The 20838-nt window shown below is 42.0% G+C and overlaps 1 protein-coding gene across 1 annotated transcript in view; it reads left to right on the top strand.

The window, feature by feature from the left end:
- The window catches only part of serinc1 (serine incorporator 1), a 60639-nt gene that overhangs the window by 23410 nt on the left and 16391 nt on the right, over window positions 1–20838 (top strand). The window contains exons 6-8 of the mRNA XM_039748416.1: window positions 3263–3432; window positions 6034–6124; window positions 19414–19555. Of these exons, the coding sequence (XP_039604350.1) occupies window positions 3263–3432; window positions 6034–6124; window positions 19414–19555 (403 nt within the window). The remainder of the gene's footprint in view (window positions 1–3262; window positions 3433–6033; window positions 6125–19413; window positions 19556–20838) is intronic.

The raw sequence follows: 20838 nt of genomic DNA on the forward strand, positions 1-20838 counted from the left end.
ATGGCATCGAGTTACTCCAGACGCACTGTGCAAAGCTATAATATTTTATAGATCTCTTTTTGCACTTCACTTCTATGATAGCCTTTTCATTATTTTGAAATGATAGCATGTTTTCCTTATTAGTAAAACTTAACAGTCAGACCCATTCACATAGTAGGTTTTTTTTTAAATCCCACTGCCCTGCACTTTTATCCATAAGTGTACTTTGAGCAGTTTTTCTAAACGCCTCTCCAATGATCTAAAAGTATCATTTTTGCATCCGATTTTGTGCCATTTACTCTTAAATGTGAAATCCTTAACTGTTGTTTAATGCTAAGAACTTCTCATCAAAGCAAATGGAAAATAACTATGGTCATTTTTGAACACCTCAAAAATAATAAAACATGTATGCCTTTGACCTTCTTGGCTGTTGCCTACTCTTTTACTTTCCTTGCTATTCTTACACTATTGCAGTCTTTCTAATTCACCATGCCTCTTCCTGATCCTTGTCAGGACAGTGAGCTGTAAAAGCAGCCATGAAAAGGAGCTTAAATCCTTACGAGCCACAAGTGCTAGCACTTCGTTTCTCTATATCATTATGTAACATTTTACACAAATGGTGTAAAAATATATTATGATGTGTTTTGCTGCTTCAAGGACATATTGTGAGGAATGGGAAGCTAGGTTGGAGTGAAGCCCGCGGAAAGCACTTTTTGTTAGGGCACAGAGCGCAACAAAACAAAATGAACAAACATACATATAATGCACAAAATTGTTAATCTAAGTGAATATACAGTGGTGTGAAAAACTATTTGCCCCCTTCCTGATTTCTTATTCTTTTGCATGTTTGTCACACAAAATGTTTCTGATCATCAAACACATTTAACCATTAGTCAAATATAACACAAGTAAACACAAAATGCAGTTTTTAAATGATGGTTTTATTATTTAGGAGAAAAAATCCAAACCTACATGGCCCTGTGTGAAAAAGTAATTGCCCCCTTGTTAAAAAATAACCTAACTGTGGTGTATCACACCTGACTTCAATTTCCGTAGCCACCCCCAGGCCTGATTACTGCCACACCTGTTTCAATCAAGAAATCACTTAAATAGGAGCTGCCTGACACAGAGAAGTAGACCAAAAGCACCTCAAAAGCTAGACATCATGCCAAGATCCAAAGAAATTCAGGAACAAATGAGAACAGAAGTAATTGAGATCTATCAGTCTGGTAAAGGTTATAAAGCCATTTCTAAAGCTTTGGGACTCCAGCGAACCACAGTGAGAGCCATTATCCACAAATGGCAAAAACATGGAACAGTGGTGAACCTTCCTAGGAGTGGCCGGCCGACCAAAATTACCCCAAGAGCGCAGAGACGACTCATCCGAGAGGTCACAAAGACCCCAGGACAACGTCTAAAGAACTGCAGGCCTCACTTGCCTCAATTAAGGTTAGTGTTCACGACTCCACCATAAGAAAGAGACTGGGCAAAACGGCCTGCATGGCAGATTTCCAAGACACAAACCACTGTTAAGCAAAAAGAACATTAGGGCTCGTCTCAATTTTGCTAAGAAACATCTCAATGATTGACAAGACTTTTGGGAAAATATCTTGTGGACTGATGAGACAAAAGTTGAACTTTTTGGAAGGCAAATGTCCCGTTACATCTGGTGTAAGAGGAACACAGCATTTCAGAAAAGAACATCATACCAACAGTAAAATATGGTGGTGGTAGTGTGATGGTCTGGGGTTGTTTTGCTGCTTCAGGACCTGGAAGGCTTGCTGTGATAGATGGAACCATGAATTCTACTGTCTACCAAAAAATCCAGAAGGAGAATGTCGGGCCATCTGTTCGTCAACTCAAGCTGAAGCGATCTTGGGTGCTGCAACAGGACAATGACCCAAAACACACCAGCAAATCCACCTCTGAATGGCTGAAGAAAAACAAAATGAAGCCTTTGGAGTGGCCTAGTCAAAGTCCTGACCTGAATCCAATTGAGATGCTATGGCATGACCTTAAAAAGGCGGTTCATGCTAGAAAACCCTCAAATAAAGCTGAATTACAACAATTCTGCAAAGATGAGTGGGCCAAAACTCCTCCAGAGCGCTGTAAAAGACTCATTTCAAGTTATCGCAAACGCTTGATTGCAGTTATTGCTGCTAAGGGTGGCTCAACCAGTTATTAGGTTCAGGGGGCAATTACTTTTTCACACAGGGCCATGTAGGTTTGGATTTTTTCTCCCTAAATAATAAAACCATCATTTAAAAACTGCATTTTGTGTTTACTTGTGTTATATTTGACTAATGGTTAAATGTGTTTGATGATCAGAAACATTTTGTGTGACAAACATGCAAAAGAATAAGAAATCAGGAAGGGGGCAAATAGTTTTTCACACCACTGTATTTGAATATTTACTTATTAATTTGAGAATTCAAAACAATTATTTGGCTAATTTGGCAACCCTATTCTTCCACTATCTTTCAAAAAGTTCTCCAACAGATGATTTCAAGCAGCACTGAGAGGGGGGATATTTAAGTCAGAATTTCACATAAAGAATGGAACTTGGCCAGTCACAAGATACAGTGCTCATCAATCTGTGAAAAATCATGGTGTAATTCAAGTTATATTTATGCACTGCGAACATCTAACTCAGGTTATTAAAAATAAATGTAAAGGATGTCATCACAGACCTTTCTTGTTTCACCATATGCTTTGAGAGCCTCCACACTAAGAAAATCCTTTGCCAACCAGTCAGACAGTATTAAAACCATTATAACTACAAACCCACTTTCAGCAGTATTCTGAATACTACTGGACAGGATAATATCGTATAGTGAATAGTCTGCTGGTAAATCTTCCCTCATGATAACACTATGGAAAAAAGACGACATGTTCAAAATTATGTAAAATTAAGGATCTGTTCAAAGTCTCTTTAGAATTTTCAAGAATTTATTAGTGTTGTGCATAAGCAAGACTGGTGAAACTCTGTTAACCCTTCAACTTCAGTATTTTTGCAGCACCAATTATACATTGAGCTATTCAATTTCACAACTGCAGAAATGGGTTGGGGATAGTACAGAAATTGAATTGGATGTAAAATATGTTATTACTTATTACATGCTCAATTGTTCTGTATTATACTTTATTGACGTGTCATGTTATAAAACTAAGTGGAAAATCTTTGTTGTGTTTCCCCTTGAGGAATACATTTTACGAAAAAATGAATGTGTTACACAAATGTAAAATGTACACTAGTCAAACTATTTTTTTTTCTTTTTTATAGCACTTCTATCTGCTACATCTTTGAATTACATACTGTCCTTAGTTGCTGTGGTCCTGTTCTATGTCTATTACACTCATTCTGATGGCTGTACGGAGAATAAAGTCTTCATCAGTGTTAATATGCTCCTCTGTATTGGTGCCTCTGTCATGTCTATTTTGCCCAAAATTCAGGTACATGTTTTAACAATCATATTAAATTGCTGTTATTTCAATGTTTTATTCATATTCTGATGTAAAAAGATCATGAATTTGTTCAATTTGAAACTGTCCAAACACTAGAAATATGGATCCGCCCATTCATTTTGGTAAATATAATTTTGAGATTGGCCTTGTATGTCAGTGTTGCGATAGCAAAATTGTACACATGGTATCAGTGTAATCTATCAGTCAGTCTATAATCAAAAATATGACTTTGAGTACTAGTGGCCAAAATGGTCTCCGTGATGAGATTGAGAATCTCAGCAATGCTAGGGAACCTTTGAGTAGACCTACTGTGTCTCTGGATCGAGAAGAGCTAGTTAGGTTTGGTTGGGCATGTAATTGGGATATCCACAGGTGCGGCCCACTAGAAAAAGACCTACAGTTACTCGCACAATACCAGAAAATTGTCATTAAGGCTTGCATGCATGTCTTTAGGATTTCAGAGGAAAGTCCAAAGGCCCATGGAAAAAACCATGTGATTTGGGGTATGTGTGAATACTTTGTACCCACTGTACATTTCTTCACAGTTTACAATTTCATTAATTGAAGTCCATCGGACTTCAGTTTGTAGCAGTTGTGAGTTACTTTAGCTTATTAAGCTTAAGAAATACATTAATCATTGATTGTTTTGTAAAATGTTCACAAGAAGATTACATTTTAATTCTGTCCTTAATGGCAACCTGTTCTATACACTGAGAAGCTTGAAATGAGTCATTTAAAGTTAGAGTTGTATTTAAAATGAGATTTAACTAACCTGTGACTGTAAAGTTCATGTCTGTTGATTTAGCCATGTCTGTAGCCTATAAATAAGCCGTTTTGTTAGAATAACAGACTTCAGAGAACAAGTAGCAGTTAAAAAAAGATCAGTAACATTCTTAACTGGTTTTCATATAAAATTTTAAAAACCAGGATATAGCACTTGCCAAAACCACACACTGTAGTGTTTGTATTGTATTCTTATTTCCACCTGAAGATTAATTTCTAAATCTAAAGTATGTCAAAGAATTGATGGTGTCTTAAAATGAAATGCGTGCAATGAGAATTTGTTAATAAATAATTTAATTAATTAATAAAATTAAATATTCAGCTTCAGTCATGACAGTCAAGATATACACTACCATTAAACACTACACTGTCTGTGCCATAATATTTTAAAGATAATTGTGAGAGGACTGCTAGATGTTTATTGCATGTACATGTGATATTCATCTCTAGAAATGAGGATAATAATTTGAACATCGTTATTGTTAAATTGTGTATATGAGTACAGAATGAATTGATTGTGACATTGTAATTTGTTGATATATTGTATCAGGTATCTTACTACACTAAATTTTTATTTCAGTCTTGGAAGTCTTGTGAATAGGACTTCTGAATGCATATTATATGTCCAGAAGTTTGTTGACACCTTACCATCACATCTATAGGAGCTTCTTGGACATACCATTTCAAAACCATAATTATTGATATGAAGTCAACCCCTCATTTGTGGCTATAACGGCATCCAATATTCTGGGAAGGCTTTCCACAAACTATTGGAATATGTCTGTGGGAATTTGCATTCATTCAGCCAAAAGAGCATTTGTTAGGTCAGTTATTGATGTTGGACAAGAAGACACTCCATTTCATATGGAAACTGTTTGGTAAGGTTTTCTGTGCAGACCACTCGATTTCCTCCTCACCAAACTTGTCAAATGATGGAACAGAAAAGGGATTTCCTCAAACTGTTGTCTAAAATATCTTTGTATGCTGAGACATTAACAGTATACTTTACTGGAACCAAGGGCCTAGCCCAGTCCCTCAAGAACTGTTCAAGACCATAATCTCTCCTCCACCAAATTTCAAAGTAGGCACTATGCAGTCATTCTTCTGGCATCTGCCATACCCAGATTCAGCCATCATGCTGCCAGATAGTGAAGCATGATTCATCACTCCAGAGAACACGTGTCCACTGCTCCTGGGTTCAATGATGTTGTGTTTTATGCTACTCTAGCCGATGCTTGGCATTATGCATTTTGATCTCAGGCTTGTGTGCAGCTGCTCAGGCATGAAAACCCATTTCATGAAGCTCCCAATGCATAGTTCTTGTGCCGATGTTGCTTTCTGAGGCAGTTCAGAACTCTGTTCTGTGGATAGGCAAGTTTTATGTGCTGTGCACTTCAAAACTCAGCAGCTATAGTTGCCCCAGGATGTTTCCACTTCACAATAATGGCATTTACAGTTGACTGGAGCAGATCTAGTGGAGCAGAAATTTCATGTACTTGTGTCATGGACTTGTGACGAATGTGGAGTCCTATGACAGTGCCATGTTTAAAGTCACTGAGATGTTCATTATGACTCATTCTACTGCTTATGTTAGTCAGTAGAGATTGCATGGCTATGTGCTTGATTTATTGCACCTATTAACAGTGGGTGTGGCTGAAACACCCAAACTAATTATTTTGGAGGGATGTTCACATATTGTTGGTCATATAATGTATATAATCTACCTGTCTGATAATTTTAGAGAAATTCTATCATGTTGTTCATGTTTAAAATAAATTTATATTTTTTTAATCTACTAATATGTAGGAGTCTCAGCCTCGTTCTGGCTTGCTGCAGTCCTCAATTGTGACTCTATACACAATGTATTTGACGTGGTCAGCAATGAGCAATGAACCAGGTAAATCTCTTTTTATTTATTTATTTTTTTTATCTCTCAAGGCTTTAACTAGTTTAATATTATGGCTGAATCTTAATTTTTTAACTGGAAAAATGTTTCATTATACAATAGAGTGACAGTGACAGAATACAGTGATAAGGTCTTCCTTTGTTGTATAATACTGTAATCATCCCTGTTATTAATATAAAATATGCATTTGTATTAGTTTATTTGCTACTACATTATTTCTTTTTGTTTTCTGTATTTTCAAATCATTAAATTATTTTCAATGGGGAAAGGAACATCTTACTATAGATAAATCTTTACCATGGATATCAGAGTGGTATTAACCCTTTCAAATGTAATTGATCCTGCTTTTTCCTGCATATTATAATTTGAGTGAAAAGTACAAAATAATTACAATACAATGGCAGTTTTGATTTCTTTCAGGTATATATTTATAAAATATTTGTAATTATTGACATTCGTATTACACTTAAACAAAATGCTTAAACATTCTCCAGTCTGGTGTTTTAGGGAAACTACCAATTTCATGTAATTAGAGTCCCATCAAATTCAGTTCTAAAATAACACCTAGCTAAGGCATAACAACTGAACAATGTTTAAGTTTCATGTCGTATTTTAAAGTGTTATTGTTGGTATTTTACAACTTGATGTTATTCTAGACCACAGGTACACATTCAGTTTTTTAATATACAAAATTAATTATTGATTGCTTATTGTTCAATGATTATTGGAATAAAACAAGTGAAAAGTTTTTTTTTTTTTTACTCAATTGAAACATGCATATAACATAATTATCCCAATTATCCATAATACATTACATCTGGCATATACAGTGCATCCAGAAAGAGTTCACAACACACCAAATGATGGAACAGAAAAGGGATTTCCTCAAACTGTTGTCTAAAATATCTTTGTATGCTGAGACATTTAGACAATTCAATACAGACAATTCCTTAGACTTCATGCTTGGTTTGTGCTCTGACATGAACTGTCAGCTGTGGGACCTTACATTACCTGTACATTGCTGCAGTTATCTTTCCCTTTATCCTGACTAGTCTCCCAGTTCCTGCCGCTGAAAAACATCCCCACAGCATAATGCTGCCACCACCATGCTTTACTGTAGGGATGGTATTGGCCTGGTGATGAGCGGTGCCTGGTTTCCTCCAAACGTGATGCCTGGCATTCACACCAGACAGTTCAATCTTTGTCCCATCAGACCAGAGAATTTTCTTTCTCATGGTCTGAGAGTCCTTCAGGTGCCTTTTTGCAAACTCCAGGCGGGCTGCCATGTACCTTTTACTAAGGAGTGGCTTCTGTCTGGCCACTCTACCATACAGGCCTGATTGGTGGATTACTGCAGAGATGGTTGTCCTTCTGGAAGGTTCTTCTCTCTCCACAGAGGACTTCTGGAGCACTGACAGACTGACCATCAGGTTCTTGGTCACTTCCCTGACTAAGGCCCTTCTCCCCTGTTCGCTCAGTTTAGATGGCCGGCCAGTTCTAGGAAGAGTCCTGGTGGTTTTGAACTTCTTCCACTTACGGATGATGGAGGCCACTATGCTCATTGGGACCTTCAAAGCAGCAGAAATGTTTCTGTAACGTTCCCCAGATTTTTGCCACGAGACAATCCTGCCTTGGAGGTCTACAGACAATTCCTTTGACTTCATGCTTGGTTTGTGCTTTGACATGAACTGTCAACTGTGGGACCTTATATAGACAGGTGTGTGTCTTTCCAAATCATGTCCAATCAACTGAATTTACCACAGGTGGACTCCAATTAAGCCGCAGAAACATCTCATGGATGATCAGGGGAAACAGGATGCACCTGAGCTCAATTTTGAGCTTCATGGCAAAGGCTGTGAATACTTATGTACATGTGCTTTCCCAATTTTTTTATTTTTAATAAATTTGCAAAAATCTCAAGTAAACTTTTTTCACATTGTCATTATGGGGTGTTGTGTGTAGAATTCTGAGGAAAAAAATTAATTCATTTTGGAAAAAGGCTGTAACATAACAAAATGTGGAAAAAGTGATGCGCTGTGAATACTTTCCGGATGCACTGTAGATATGGCTTTAACAAAAAGCTAAAATGAACAAAACAAATGCTTGTCTTAATTCCTGCCCACAAGTCTAATAAAATAAAAATGTTCTTAAGATGTTTATGAAGGAGATATGAGTGAAACAGTGTAATTAGGCTTTAAAGCGTTATTGTGTACTTAACATTGAGGGTATATTCTGATTAACCATATGAGTATCTGTTTCTCTTCTATTTTTAAATGTGCACTGATATACTAAAAAAAGCTTGCTCATTGTCCACACTTCCACAAGGAGCTTCCTTTTTAATGAAAGTGCAAAATCAAAATGTCTTGGGTTATTAAAGCAGCTTCTGTTTTAATTTCAATGAAAGATCCCGATCTCTGTTCACATTGTTTTCCTATTCAGTTGCAGGCTTATTTTTCCATATGTTATGTAAGTTTAGCTTCCTGAAGTGTCTTAAAAAATAAAAAAAATCTGTGCAAAATCAGGTAATGGAGAGTCTTATTTTTTGTGATAGCCATAGTTTTGTTAGATTTTGGAAATATCTAACCTCTACGCCACAGTAGCTATATTTTTGTTTTGCTAAAATACTTTTTAAAATAATTTTTATTTTACAGTGTTTTAATTTTGTAAAAAATGTACATTCAGAAAGATGTGCAAGTCACTACTTGAACAAAAAAGTATATAAATCAGTCTCTGCATTTTCATAATTATAAAGGAACTTATCAGGACAAAAAAACATGTTAACATTCCATTGTTAAATGCATTGTAAATTGTCATGCATATATCATGAATTGGGACATGACAAATTTAAATTGACAGTTTCCTATCTGTGACATTCATGCATTTCTTTAACAAAATGAAAGGCACCCTAAATATAACATCCAGTAATGCATACTGTATCATAGATTAGTAAAATTTAGTAGCCTAGGGCATATTAATAATAAACATGTTATATGCAATTTTATATAACCATGAGACCTGCAAAGTTTAGGTGTGTTTTGGATACAAACTAGTAGGTTGTAGGAGCAATACCATATTTTGAGAATGCTTAGCGATGCTTTTGAACATTTCTGAACTGGCAGATCTCAAAAAGATTTATTTCCCAGGCTGTGCTTTTCTAAGGATTACAGTGATTAACATGTTGTGCTACTGTAATTCCTGAAGCCTACAAAAAAATTCATAATCCTGGCCCACCTTAAATCCCTTCGGACCTCTCCATCCATCTTTTGTTTTGTAAATGCGTCAATCAGCAGAAGCAGCAAGCAGCCTGCTGTCCCATCCACCTCCTTGACGGAGTTCAGCTCAGGCAAAAAGTTCTCTCCGCTCAAGCAAAGGCTCCTTATCTGCGTGTGATGTTCCTGGAGTTGTATAGGGTACATAATACAGTATATTGTTATTTGGAATACATGCATTTCATTTGTGTTCCATGTTAGAAAGATCTGGATAAATATAGGATGAAAGTAAATGAGAGAAATGCAAGAAATGCTGAACACATACCCAAAGCAGAAACTTTTTCCATGTTATACTAGTAATGACGAGAAGTGTATATATGTGAAGACTTTAGTCAAAATATCAAATAAACATGCAGTTTTATTCAAAAATATAACCAAAGAAAAAAAAAGCATTCGATTTACATGTGGCTGTCAATGAGTTAAAAACTCAAGCTCAAATGTCAATCGACAGGGAGATTAGGTGTATTCTTGAATGGTGCAGAGGTAAGAACTGCTGTCTTATAACCGAAAGGTCCTGGGTTTGAGACCGGGCGCTGCACGTTTTGAGTAGTGAGCTGCTATTATTTTTTATTATTATCTATACTAATAAAAGGCAAAGCCCTCACTCACTCACTCATTGACTGTCTCATCACTAATTCTCCAACTTCCCGTGTGGGTAGAAGGCTGAAATTTGGTAGGCTCATTCCTTACAGCTTACTTACAAAAGTTGGGCAGGTTTCATTTCAAAATTCTACGCATAATGGTCATAACCAGAAGCTATTTTTCCCCATTTACTGTAATGGAGATCAGCTCAAAAGCCGTGAGGGGCGGAGTTTCGTGTGACATCATCACGCCTCTCATGTAATCACGCATTACGTAGAAAACCAGGAAGAGCTACAAAACGCGCTGAAGAAAACATGCATTATATAATTAAGAAGGCAGCGAAACAATTAGAAGCGAGCGAAAGTGACATATAAAACCATATTCAGCGGCTCACGGAACTGACGAGCGCGCAGACAAAAAGCAACAGTTCCAAAGAGTGCTGAATAAAAACCGAATTATACTGCTACGCTCAAATAGACAAACCACACGCCGTGGCGCAATAGTAGAGCCTTCGCCTGTAGCGCCGACGTCCGAGGTTCGATTCCCGAGAGGGGATGCACTAAGTATGTACGCGCGCTTCTCGATTCATTTTAACCTCGCATCCCCTTAGTTTGAGACGTATAAAAACACATGTGGTTTACGCAGAAAGACATCACCTATTGAAGCTTCATGAATAATGGATACTTTATTCGCGATCAATGATTGTTTTGGTAAAGACATACTCAGTGTATTCATTAGATGAACGGTAAAAAAGTAAGAGCGAGGGGACGGTAACTTACTGAGGCACACAAGCAAAACCACAATAGCACGAGGGCTCGATGTACTGTAGTGCGCGTCAACTCGATCTGACTTGCGATCACATTCCAAAAAATATTTCTTTTTAAGTTCTATTTAGTCCATATGTGTCAAACTCAAGGCCCACGGGCCACATCCGGCCCGGCGTGTAATTATATCCGGCCCGCGAGATCATTTTATATACTGTATTATTGTTATTAATGGCCCGGGTATATGAAGCGCTGGTAACACAATAAACTACAGATCCCGTAATCCAGCGCTTCAGCTGCTTTGTTCAACACTTACCACGTTAATCAAGTCTAGCTTATGATGCTACAAGTTATTGCCAAGCTAGCCCACACGATGCCTAAGAGAAAAGGTGATTCTGAACATAGAGCCTTTAAAAACCGATGGGAGGCTGAGTATATGTTTACTGACATTGCCGGTAAACCCGTGTGTCTCATTTGTGGAACTTGTGTACAAAAACTGGGGTCTCCTACCCAGCAAAGTCGAGCAGCCGATGCGCACAAGATAGCTGTGCCGGCCTTCGAGACGCTGACTGCGCTTCTGCCTTAAGTCAAAGTGAGCACTTTAAATTTTTTTCATCCTCTCCCTGAGCTATAGCCCAGACAAGTGCAAACACGGGACCCCTTTTCTACACCACGGCAAAATAATATTAAGGTGATTCACACTTTCTTTTGCACGTATACGATTATCAGGTCCTCAGCTCGGATTATGAACACACGCACACGAGTGGAGGACTGACAGTGCCATCACAGCCGACTAATGTCAGGGACGTCTCACCAGTCTACACAAGACCCACCGCGACTGTCCCCAAAAGGCGATCATAATGTTACCGATCACATGTCTCTATACTATATAAAAGAAAAAGGCAACTTTCTTTTCTTTACACCTTTTTTTCTTTTATCCCAAACCAAAGCCTTTCTCTCTTAACACTGCAGAGGACACAAAACTAATTTTCTTTAATTTCTGGTAATACCGGTAAGGCACATTACCAGAGGCAGAAATTTGAACGTTCACATAGAAAATGTAATTTCTATACCACAGCCGCCGTAGCGCCTTTCAAAATGGATCTACTACTGAGAGATGATCCATATACATTTTAGCTGCTGTTAGTACTACTTGCCTGTTCTGTTATATCGTCTTTTAAAATGTAGTTTACCCGCAACCACTCGAGTAGTGCTCAATGTACCTGTACTTCTTAAAACGTTAATGTTTTACTGCTTAATAACTTATAGACTATATTTTATTATTTTTCCCTTGCACTCAGTGACCAAAGCTATACACACACATATAGACACATACATATATATACACATATATATACCTGTGTGTATGTATGTATATATATATATATATATATATATATACACACACACACACATACATACATACATACATACATACATATATAATTTGTGTGTGTGTGTGTATGTATGTATGTGTGTGTATATATGATGTAGATAGATATGTATATATATATGTGTATATGTAGATATCTACTGTATATACATATGTATATATGTATATAGATATGAAGATATGTATGTGTGTGTATGCCATCCATCCATTTCCTAACCCGCTGAATCCGAATATAGGGTCACGGGGTTCCACTGGAGCCAATCCCAACCAACACAGGGCACAAGGCAGGAACCAATCCTGGGCAGGGTGCCAACCCACCGCAGGACACACACAAACACACCCACACACCAAGCACACACTAGGGCCAATTTAGAATCGCCAATCCACCTAACCGGCATGTCTTTGGATTGTGGGAGGAAACCGGAGCGCCCGGAGGAAACATGCAAACTCCACGCAGGGAGGACCCGGGAAGCGAACCCGGGGTGTGTGTATGTATATATGTTGTGAAACCTGGCCCCGGCACAGACAGACGGACATCATATTTTGCACCCAACACACTTTATTTACACTATTTACAATACTACAAACAGTCACGTGCACTCACTAAACCCCAGTGCCTTCTGCACTGATTCCCCCAAGTCCAGGGCCCACAGTTCTGTGCCTTGCTTCCTGGCCGCCTCCTGTCCTCGCTCTCCAGCTCAGTCCTTCTGCCTCCCGACTTCCACCAATGACTGGAGGGAGGCGGCCCCTTAAATAATGCCCCGGATGAGCCCCAGGTGCTTCCGCCATCTGTTCCTTGGCCACGCCCCAGCGTGGCGGAAGTGTCGGCTGCCTTCCTGGCAGCTCTCCGGGCGCCACACAAAGTCTTCCCCCCGGCATAATTAGGCACCGGGGCGCCGCCTGGCGGTGGCCACGGGTCCCTACAGGGCTGGGCTTCAAAGCCCTGTACCCGAGGCCCCTGCCTAACCAGGACGGACGCCCCACTGCCTGGAGGAGGCACTCGCCTCCTCCGTCCTCCAAGCGCCCCGCCGGGCTCCAGCCCCAACCGCAACCGCGACGGGATAAACCGCATCGGGCGCCGCCTGGCGGTGACCACGGGCCCTACAGGAAGGGCTTCCATGCCCTCAACCCGTGGCCCCAACAGAACCAGGACGGACGCCTCTGGGTCTGGAGGAGGCACAAGCCCTCCTCACGCCCTCCTGGCCCCGCCGGGCTCCCGCCGCCGGGGCCACAGTGCCCCACCGCTAGCGAGGACACGGGTCCAACGGCACAACCCGAAGGGCAGCACGCCCCCAGCGAGGGTCCTACTATGTCCCCAGGGTCCAACACGCACCCTGGGACATCTGTTCGCACCTCGCCGCGCAAACGCCCCTGTGGTCTGCGCCGCTCGCCTCGCTGTTCCCCAGCGGGTCACTGTAGGCCTCCCGCGTGGAGCACTCCCGCGAGCGCCCGCTCCAGGCGGGCAGGTCCCGCCGACGCCGGCCTCAGCGCCGCCGGGCTTCGGCCTGTAAAATAAAGGAAAAGAGGGCCAGAAGCACAGCCAGGACACTCATCCCAGCGCCTGGCCGGTCTCCGACGACCGTGCTCCTGCCCCCTCCGACAGCCCCCAACTTGCCTGCTGAAGTCCTCCGCCGCAGGTTCCATGCCCGCCCGCTGCCGGCCTCGCACCGCCTCGCAGGCAGCTCGCCCATCCGCCCAGGGGATCTCCTCTGCCCACACAGAGGACGGTCCTTCTCCGACGCCGCACTCCAGCGCCAGGTTCTTCCTATCGGAGGAACCGCTTTCACCCTTCGGTTCCTCCTTCTTTCTTGGACGCGCTGACGGTCTGGGTCTGAGCACAGCAAAGCTCAAATCCAGCCCCGCCTGCGCCCAGGCAGAGCGACAGGAGACAGCTGCAGGCTTGAGCGCAGGGCGCTAGGACCCAGGGCACTCAGCAGCCCCGATCCTACCAGCCCCTGCATATTCGAGCTCCTCGCCGCTAGCCGCCTGCACCGGCGCCTGCTGTCGGGAGGTTGCTTACTTGAGCTGATCGCCCCAGAACGGTCACAGCCATGTTCGCAAACCTCCCCACTTGCTCTACGGAACGGCAACACTCACCACTCCCGCCCGTGTTCTGCCTGCCTCCGTTCCAGCGCCGCCGATCCTCCGCCTCACTCGGTGTCTTTCTCGACGCACCGCCATCTCCATCAGCTGCTCACACTGAGCGGCGAACACGAGCAGCTCCTCTAAGGACGGCTTGGCGGGTCAAGGGACTCCTCCGACGACGCCGAGCCGCTGGTGGAGAGAGAGACAAACGCCGGTGGGCTTACCTGTCCATCAGCTCCACGCGACGCCTGCCTCCTCTGGGCCACTCCTCTGGCCCAATCGGTCTCGGTTTGGCACGAGACTGGCATTCCTTGGGCCCGCCTCTATCCAATCATCGGCGGGCACGCAAGACACACCGCCAATCCCGCGCCTGTCAGCTGGCGGGACATCCGCCCGCGCCATCTTGCCTTCCCAGCTCCGAGTGCGGAGACGCGCCTCTTCGCGCGCTGTGGTTGCGGCGATTCTCGAGCCGCAGCGCCCGCTTCCGCAGCCTTCGCTGCCGCTGCCGCCGCTGCCGACAGCCCGCGGCCCGCGTGCTCCTGCCACGGACGCGATCCGCTTCGCCCCTCCCTGTAAGGATAGAGGTAAGACCACCCGGGGCCGGCGATTGCAGGGCAGGGCACTTACCTCCCGGATCCCGCCATGCCGAGGCCCTCGCCGTGTGGCCTTCGTGCTGCCACGCCGCCTGGCTGTCCGCCCCGACAGCGCGACTGGAGCCCGCTGCGCCCGGGCGATGTCGGGTTCTCCTCCGCACTGGGAAAGCCATTCCGCTGTCCGAGGCGGTTTCTGGGCGAACGCCCCGCTGGTCAGTAATGGCCGCCCCGCTGCCAGTGTGTGGGGTCGCTGCTGCCGGGCCGCTCACAGAAATTGATTGTTTGAACCCAGGTCCCCGCCTTGAACCAGGCGGAGTATCCTGCCGACTACGCCACTGTGAAACCTGGCCCCGGCACAGACAGACGGACATCATATTTTGCACCCAACACACTTTATTTACACTATTTACAATACTACAAACAGTCATGTGCACTCACTAAACCCCAGTGCCTTCTGCACTGATTCCCCCAAGTCCAGGGCCCACAGTTCTGTGCCTTGCTTCCTGGCCGCCTCCTGTCCTCGCTCTCCAGCTCAGTCCTTCTGCCTCCCGACTTCCACCAATGACTGGAGGGATGCGGCCCCTTAAATAATGCCCCGGATGAGCCCCAGGTGCTTCCGCCATCTGTTCCTTGGCCACGCCCCAGCGTGGCGGAAGTGTCGGCTGCCTTCCTGGCAGCTCTCCGGGCGCCACACAAAGTCTTCCCCCCGGCATAATTAGGCACCGGGGCGCCGCCTGGCGGTGGCCACGGGTCCCTACAGGGCTGGGCTTCAAAGCCCTGTACCCAGGCCCCTGCCTAACCAGACGGACGCCCCACCGCCTGGAGGAGGCACTGCCTCCTCCGTCCTCCAAGGCGCCCCGCCGGGCTCCAGCCCCAACCGCAACCGCACGGGATAAACCGGCATCGGGGCGCCGCCTGGCGGTGACCACGGGCCCCTACAGGGAAGGGCTTCCATGCCCTCAACCCGTGGCCCCAACAGAACCAGGACGGACGCCTCGCGTCTGGAGGAGGCATAAGCCCTCCTCACGTCCTCCTGGGCGTCCCGGCCGGGGGCCACAATGTATATATATATGTGTGTGTGTATATATATATATACTCAAACCCATTATGACAGCAGCAATCCAAGCTGTGAGAAAACAGTAAAAAGGAGGCGGTCAGACGTCATGGTACATTTTCTAATGCAGCTAGATCTAAAACAACTTTGTGATGCTGCCAAATACACAAAACAATTACTTTCACAATCATGTTACATTATTTTTCAAATGTTTCCTTTTCTTTTTCATAACTTCTTTAACACACGACATCGCTGCGAAGCGCAGGTATTTTGCTATATATATCTATATCTATATCTATATCTATATCTATATATATATATATATATATATATATATATATATATATCACAGCTTACACTCATAACAGTGACAAAACAATTACATTGACAATCATGTTACGTTATTTTCAAAATGATTCCTTTTGTTTCTCGCTCCTTCTTTAACACACTACTTCTCCGCTGCCAAGCGCGGGTATTTTGATATATATATATCTATATCTATATATAGATATATAGATATATAGATATATATATACATATAGATATATATATATATATATATATATACATATATAGATATAGATATGGGAACAACACTCATATCAATGACAAAACAATTACATTAACAATCATGTTACGTTATTTTTTACATTTTTCCTTTTCTTTTCATACCTTCTTTAACACTACTTCTCGCCTAAGCGTGTATTCTGCTAGTCTATACTAATAAAAGGCAAAGCCCTCACTGACTGACTGACTCACTCATTCATCACTAATTCTCCCCAACTTCCCGTGTAGATAGAAGGCTGAAATTTGGGCGGCTCATTTCTTACAGCTTACTTACAAAAGTTGGGCAGGTTTCATTTCGAAATTCTACGCGTAATGGTCATAACTGGAATGTATTTTCATCCATATACTGTACTGTAATAGACGGCAGCTCGATAGCTGTGGGAGGCGGAGTTTCGTATTAAATAATTTAACCAATCACATTTCAGCCATCATTTGTTGCCAGGCAGAGAGGCTTTCACAATCCGTTGTGTAGGCACTCTAACACAGAATAAATATCGATTAACCTGTTGCTTCAACCAATCAGATTTTGAGTTGGTGTCAGTAGGGCCCTCTAGCAGCCGTGTGGCAAGGTCACCGTATTCAGAACCATTGATTGGATCAAAGCCGATGTGAGGAACTCTACGAGGCCACTGAACGCACCGCAAACCCTCCAAGCGAAAGATCGTCGCGCGCACTATGGCCAACTCCATGGCAGGATTCTGGACAATATTATTTGGCAGACACAGACCAGATTTCAAGACCATGAAAACCTGATGTTTGTCACACTCCTCGAGCCCCAGAAGTTTTGGGAATACAAGAAAAATTTCACGCATGCAGCCTTCTCCACTTTAACACAAGAGCCACGGAGCGCTTTTTGATCTGTCACGGCTAAAAACAGAACTGACTGTAATGTATGCCATGGATGATTTTTTACGAAAATCTCCCACTGATCTCCTTGACTTCCTTCATCAGAAAAATCTGAATGAGAGCATGGGGCAGCTGTTCACATTGGTATACAGTGGTGTGAAAAACTATTTGCCCCCTTCCTGATTTCTTATTCTTTTGCATGTTTGTCACAGAAAATGTTTCTGATCATCAAACACATTTAACCATTAGTCAAATATAACACAAGTAAACACAAAATGCTGTTTTTAAATGATGGTTTTTATTATTTAGGGAGAAAAAAAAAAACAAACCTACATGGCCCTGTGAGAAAAAGTAATTGCCCCCTGAACCTAATAACTGGTTGGGCCACCCTTAGCAGCAATAACTGCAATCAAGCGCTTATGATAACTTGCAATGAGTCTTTTACAGCGCTCTGGAGGAATTTTGGCCCACTCATCTTTGCAGAATTGTTGTAATTCAGCTTTATTTGAGGGTTTTCTAGCAAAGCATGAACCACCTTTTTAAGGTTATGCCATAGCATCTCAATTGGATTCAGGTCAGGACTTTGACTAGGCCACTCCAAAGTCTTCATTTTGTTTTTCTTTAACCATTCAGAGGTGGATTTGCTGGTGTGTTTTGGGTCATTGTCCTGTTGCAGCACCCAAGATCGCTTCAGCTTGAGTTGACGAACAGATGGCCGGACATTCTCCTTCAGGATTTTTTGGTAGACCGTAGAATTCATGGTTCCATCTATCACAGCAAGCCTTCCAGGTCCTGAAGCAGCAAAACAACCCCAGACCATCACACTACCACCACCATATTTTACTGTTGGTATGATGTTCTTTTTCTGAAATGCTGTGTTCCTTTTACGCCAGATGTAACGGGACATTTGCCTTCCAAAAAGTTCAACTTTTGTCTCATCAGTCCACAAGGTATTTTCCCAAAAGTCTTGGCAATCATTGAGATGTTTCTTAGCAAAATTGAGACGAGCCCTAATGTTCTTTTTGCTTAACAGTGGTTTCGCCTTGGAAATCTGCCATGCAGGCCGTTTTTGCCCAGTCTCTTTCTTATGGTGGAGTCGTGAACACTGACCTTAATTGAGGCAAGAGAGGCTAAATAAAAATTACTTATATTTAAAATTTAAATAGAACTTGAACAGATACGATAGTTCGTAATACCCACGCAGCACTAAGTGCACGTAATAGCGGGAGTCATCCGTTTTAACAAGCAGCGTGTTGCACTGATACGAAATAGCCTGCCCATTTAATTATTTAGAAATGGATAGGTAAATTAAGATTTTGTACAAATGTGCTTCATTTTTCTTCCTCGATGGATTCTGGCACCCCCAGCAACAGTTGCTCGCACCCCAAAGGGTATATATATATATATTCCATCCATTCTTTTCACAACAGCAATGCTGTGGCTGATGCCTGCTCAGAACTATTAGTTGTACTGGCAATCAAAGATGCAATGTCCCGTGACCGTTGTCAGACTTGACAAATGCAGGACAGTAGCAACAGACAGGTTCTTCACATTGTTTCCCTGGCTAATAGACTACTGTAACACTACGCATTTCTGCTTGGCACCATAAGTAAAATCGGACTTCCACCTGCAGTTAAAGTCACTTCAGTATGCGACTAGTTCGCCAAGCTAGTGTTTAGATCTGACAGTGCTGTGTTGATGGTGTACGTGCCCAAAAAGAAGAAGCCTTTAATTTTAGTCTGTAACAGCCAGTGTAAAGTTTGGGCGCATACAACATCAGCACAGCGCTGTCAGTAGTGACTTGTACATCTTTCTGAATTTGCATTTTTTACATAATTAAAACTTTATTTGTAGATCCTAAATGTATTTTAGCAAAACAAAAATATAGCTACTGTGCTGTAGGTTAAATATTTCTAAATTATAACAAAACCATGGTTATCATAAAAAAATAAGGCTCCATTACCCGATTTTGCCGAAATTAGCTATTTAGAATACAAATATATAAAATTTAGGGTTAGTTTACATTTTTAGGTAATCTAAAATGTTTTGCTGCATATGGTTAAAGTGTTACACCTGTTGATAATCTCATTTTATTAGATTTATTGAAAATATTTTTTACATTTTTAGACAGAAAATGCAATCCAAGTTTGCTGAATATTATTGGCTATAATGCCACAGGAACCACACCCCGTGGTCAGGTTGCGCAGTGGTGGGATGCTCAAGGTGTAATTGGCTTGTTTCTCTTCTTGATGTGTGTTCTCTACTCCAGGTGAGTTTGAGTGTAATGTTTTTGATCTTGAATCCACTTTGATTGCCATGTACTTGGAACTATTACCTAATCTGTGGAAAACGGTTCTAGGATTTTTTCTGTGGAAAACAGTTCTTGGAATTTTTTTTTTTGTCTGTATTAACAATATACTCAACAAATCATTAATACAGTGAATTGTATTTCCTTGCCCCAGCCATGTAATAGTCGTTCTTATGAAAAGTTTCCATTTGATGCAAAGAACCTTTCTTTACTTTTTTTTACTAGGGATGTTCTTATCAGTTTTTTTATCTCTTTACATTAAAGTGTTAACTTGTTTTTTTTTTTTGTAAGTAAACTATAAACAACAGGTCTTACCTGTTCATTTTTTCATTAATAAATTAAGATTCCATAGGCTTATTGTTCAGTGACCATAAAAATACTGAAAAAATAAAATTCATTTAAAATGCATAGTTTTTAACTGATATATATGTAGAGGAAATTTTATCCATAATCAGGGGTGCACATAACTGGTACGCTGGTAGGCATGCGCAACAAAAATTGTAAATGCGTAACGTCATCTGTGTCCCTATGGCGCTGTTGCGTACCTGACGTCAGAGAGGAGCATCGACACCTCATGTTGCTAATGTACGTTGTTTTCTTTTTGGTTTTGATGATCTTATGTTGCCAATATGTCTAAAAACAACAGACATTAAGTTTCATCACCTGCAAAAAAACAACAAGCCGAGCCAGAGCAGAAGAAAAGAGTTTTTTTCTGAAAGTGGCTCCAAGATTTGCAATGGCTTGAAGCTAATGATGAGTGCACTGAAATGTGGTGTAAGTTGTGCCGCTCACGTCCACATATCACAGGCAAAATAAGTGCCTTTTACACAGGCTCAAAGAATTTCAGTATTCCGTTATTTGACAAACATGAAAAGAGCAAGGAGCACGTGAATGTAGTGCAAGCTATTTCTAATAAACAAGCTAGACAGGAAGAAATTTCCACTCGCCCTCTAGCTAGATAGCGAACAAAGGTAAATGAAGAACAACGGCAAGCTCTGTGTAATATTTTTCTCCTTGCCTTTCATAAAGCTACGTACTTGACATTGACAAGATTTTGAAGACCACATCCATTGTGTTTCAGAAGGAAAAGCTGAGCATTGGAGAATGAAAGGATGAACTCATGGTGGCCATAGGACAGTTTACACTTTTGCCTGATGCTGAAGGCCACTACAGAGCATATACTGTTTCTAATGCTGATGCTGACAGGGACAAGATAAACTTACTCAAGGGGTTAATTGAGGAGG

The sequence above is a fragment of the Polypterus senegalus genome, chromosome 3, assembly GCF_016835505.1.
Source record: "Polypterus senegalus isolate Bchr_013 chromosome 3, ASM1683550v1, whole genome shotgun sequence".
Lineage (NCBI taxonomy): Eukaryota > Metazoa > Chordata > Cladistia > Polypteriformes > Polypteridae > Polypterus > Polypterus senegalus.